Source organism: Buceros rhinoceros, unplaced genomic scaffold, assembly GCF_000710305.1.
Source record: "Buceros rhinoceros silvestris isolate BGI_N320 unplaced genomic scaffold, ASM71030v1 scaffold32211, whole genome shotgun sequence".
In the NCBI taxonomy this organism is placed as follows: domain Eukaryota; kingdom Metazoa; phylum Chordata; class Aves; order Bucerotiformes; family Bucerotidae; genus Buceros; species Buceros rhinoceros.
The window spans coordinates 3,675-6,900 of NW_010396473.1; the positions used below are offsets into that span (position 1 = coordinate 3,675).

Sequence of the window (3,226 nt, forward strand, 5' to 3'; positions counted from 1 at the left end):
TTTGAAAAAAAAAAAAAAGGATGTAACCAAATAAAACTGTGTGAAGCAAAATACTGCGCTTCTTGTAGGCAGCAGGTGACAATTTCAATTTGCCAGCTGATGTGCCAGCTACAAACCCAGTTGAGTTTACCGCAGTGAACTGAGTAGTGCTCTTCAAGGAGAGGGAAAAATTGTTTTAGAAGGATGTTCTATTGCTTGAGGTACAGGATTGATTAAAAACATCCTCCTGATGGAGGAGTTGGGTAAGTGACTTAGATTTTAATATCTGAGCTCAGAAGAAGACTCAAGAGCTTTGACCCTTTTGTTAATTTCTGATGAGACACAATCTCTGAAGAAAGGAATATGCTTTGCTCTAGACAATACTTATCTTGAAGCAGGAGCAAGGCATAAACTAAATCTCTTGAGGATGGGCACCTCTAATTTCTGGTTCTGTTAGAGCCTAAAATGGGAGGCTGCTGTTTCATTCTTCATGTAAGTGGGTGATTTCACTCCCTGTGCTCTTCGTTCCCATAAAGACTGATTTGACTCCAGTATGTTTATTGCTGTTGAGGGGTTGTTACACTGACAGAAACTCATTAGTTGCAGCTTGTTTTCCGTTAAGTGCACGGTTGAAGTCCTCGTTACCACTTGGCTTCCTCCCTCATTTGCTTTCCATTTGGAATGTGTTAGGTTTAATATCCACAGTTAAAATTGCCAGACAAAGTATTTCCAATAAGCTGATTGAATATTTATGTTCTTGAAACAAAGCAACTCCTTGGGAGAAAGTGTATTTTAGTATTTAGAACGCAAAGCTAGAACTCTGTTAGAACTGAATGTTGACATTGTGTTGGATATCTTGGTAGCTGACTCTGAGGACGTGCAGCTTTTGCCATTGGACTATTTAATTCTGCCTCTCCTTCAGTCCTTCCGTGTCTTCTCTTTCGTACCTCAGGCACCTGAACATCATTCAGTGGCACTAGACCTTATTGAGTTCCTAATATTTTACTTGTGCTTAAAACTTGAAATCTAAAATATCTGTTTTCACAGAGGGTAAGGACTAGCTGTGTTTTGGGTTTTTTACTTGAGTTTGGTGAGCCATAGGAAAATAAATAACGCAGTGCTTTGGCAGTGTGGCTTGTGTGCTTCCTGCAAACAGAGTGTATCACAGTGGGTTTTGAAGCTCTACTGTGTGAGCGTGACTTGTGAAGTGCAGAAGATAGAATGTGACAAGGAGATGAGTCTTCCATCTGAGTTTGTCTGAAGACATGAGTGGGTGCAGTGAAGAAGAAACATGAGGTTGCTGTTGACAGTTGAAATCAACCAGTAACTGTGAAGTTGAAACCTGTTTTCTGAGAGTGCCGAAGCAGGGAGGAGGACTGGTATGGCTTATCTGTCTTAGTCAGGATGTTGTCTCAGTCATTTTGTGGAGTTTTGGAAGATGATGAACTTGGGTCTGTAGACAAAAATAGACAAGAAAAGGCATGAAAGAGAAATTTTGAATGGACGTAAATGGAGAGAGTAGTGTAGTGGGGAATGAAGCTCAATGTTCTTCTCCAGCCATGCCCGTTCTGAATTCAAGGGGTATCTTCTGCAGAAGAGTCAACGTTGGGTCACAGATAGCCTACTGAAACAGTCTGCAGTATTCAGTCCTCCCAAGGGAAAAGTGGATAAAACAGTTGAGATGTTACTCAAAATGTTGTTCAGCATATAACAGCATTTTCTTTCTTTCCAAGGGGATCAGGAATGTCCAGACAACCTGATTTCTACATCTTCAGACAGGAAAGTGCACAGGAGATCTTAATGAAACGCTCGATCAAGCCTGTTCAACACTCGGGAGCGTATCTTCTCCCATATTCTTCTAGGGATGCTTGGAATATTGAACTGGAGGAGGCAGTTCTTTGAATCCTGTCTCAGTGCTTTGATACTGGCTTGATGCAGATGTGTTGATTCAAGCTGTAGCTGGGGGTGTGGTGTTTTGCAAGTGGGGCGAAGCAGAGGGCACTGGCTTGTCTGGCCTGTACTGTGGCTAATTACACTCTGTATTGTAGTGTTACGCAAACCTCTGTGACACACCCTTCACCTTGATTTTCAAAACATTACCAGTTCTGTGGAATTAAAAACAAAGCTATTTTTATTTGCTTTTTTTCTCATTGCAGCAGAGTGGCCGAAGACTATGACAGGTCTCCCAAGCACGTCGGGAACTACTGCCAGCGTGGTCATTATCCGTGGGTCAAAGATGTATGTCGCTCATGTTGGTGATTCAGGAGTGGTGCTGGGAGTCCAGGATGACCCCAAGGATGACTTTGTGAGAGCTGTGGAGGTGACACAGGACCACAAGCCAGAGCTTCCCAAAGAAAGGGAGAGAATTGAAGGCCTTGGGGGCAGGTAACTGCCTTTGTTTTTTCTTCAGTTTTGATCTCTGGATATTAGTTGTGTCTCTCTGACTGAACTAGGCTTTAAGCTTGCTTGTTTTGGGTAAGCTGGTGATTCTCATACTGTATTTGTATTCCTTCCCTATCTATGCTCTGATTTTCTCTAACTTGTTGGGGAATAAGTTACAGTGATCCATTGTTAACATTGTGCTTTTTGCTAGTGGTTTATGGTATAAATAAAATTTTACTTTTCTGGTGGATTCCCATGAGCTGAGGTGTGGTTACAGTTCTAAGCGTTCACTGAAAACCTTGAAAGTGGAGATACTGATATTTGACCTATTTTTAAATTAAAGTCTGAATCTGAGGGGGGGAAAATGCCTTTCCATATAGACAATGTGATAGGAGTGCTGGAGTATCTGGTTTGTCAGATGGTGTCAAAACAGCAGTTTTGAGACAACACTCTAATTTCTCATGCATTCTGCATCATTCCTGAGGTGACAATGGCAGCTGTTGAGTAGGCTCTTGAAAGCTTCTGTTTAAGTAACACAAAACCCCCTAAGATTTGAAACAAGATGCAGTATTTGTTGTGTTTAAATATATGCTTAATATGCTAGAATACCGTGTTTCGATGGGTACGTCTCCATAATAACCTCTTCTCTGGCAGGAGGTGGCAGATGTTGGAACACCTCTGAGTTGTGGTTGATGAGTGTTCGCTGTGACTGAGGAGGAAGGCAGGCAGCTCTGTCAGGTGGCACTAATGTTTTGAGACAAACCTCAGGGCTCGGGTTTGGCGAAGCTTCACAGGAGCTCTCTGTTCTTCCGTTCGACGGTGCTGCACCAGATGGACGGGCACAGCTCCCTTCTCCGAGCGGTTC

General features: G+C 42.6%; 1 protein-coding gene across 1 annotated transcript in view; it reads left to right on the forward strand.

Moving 5' to 3' along the window:
* Positions 1–2,141: 2,141 nt before the first annotated feature.
* Positions 2,142–3,226, forward strand: part of PPM1D (protein phosphatase, Mg2+/Mn2+ dependent, 1D) — a 17,476-nt gene continuing 16,391 nt past the window's right edge. The window contains exon 1 of the mRNA XM_010145921.1: positions 2,142–2,364. Coding sequence (XP_010144223.1) covers positions 2,153–2,364 — 212 coding nt within the window. The 5' untranslated portion in view covers positions 2,142–2,152. The remainder of the gene's footprint in view (positions 2,365–3,226) is intronic.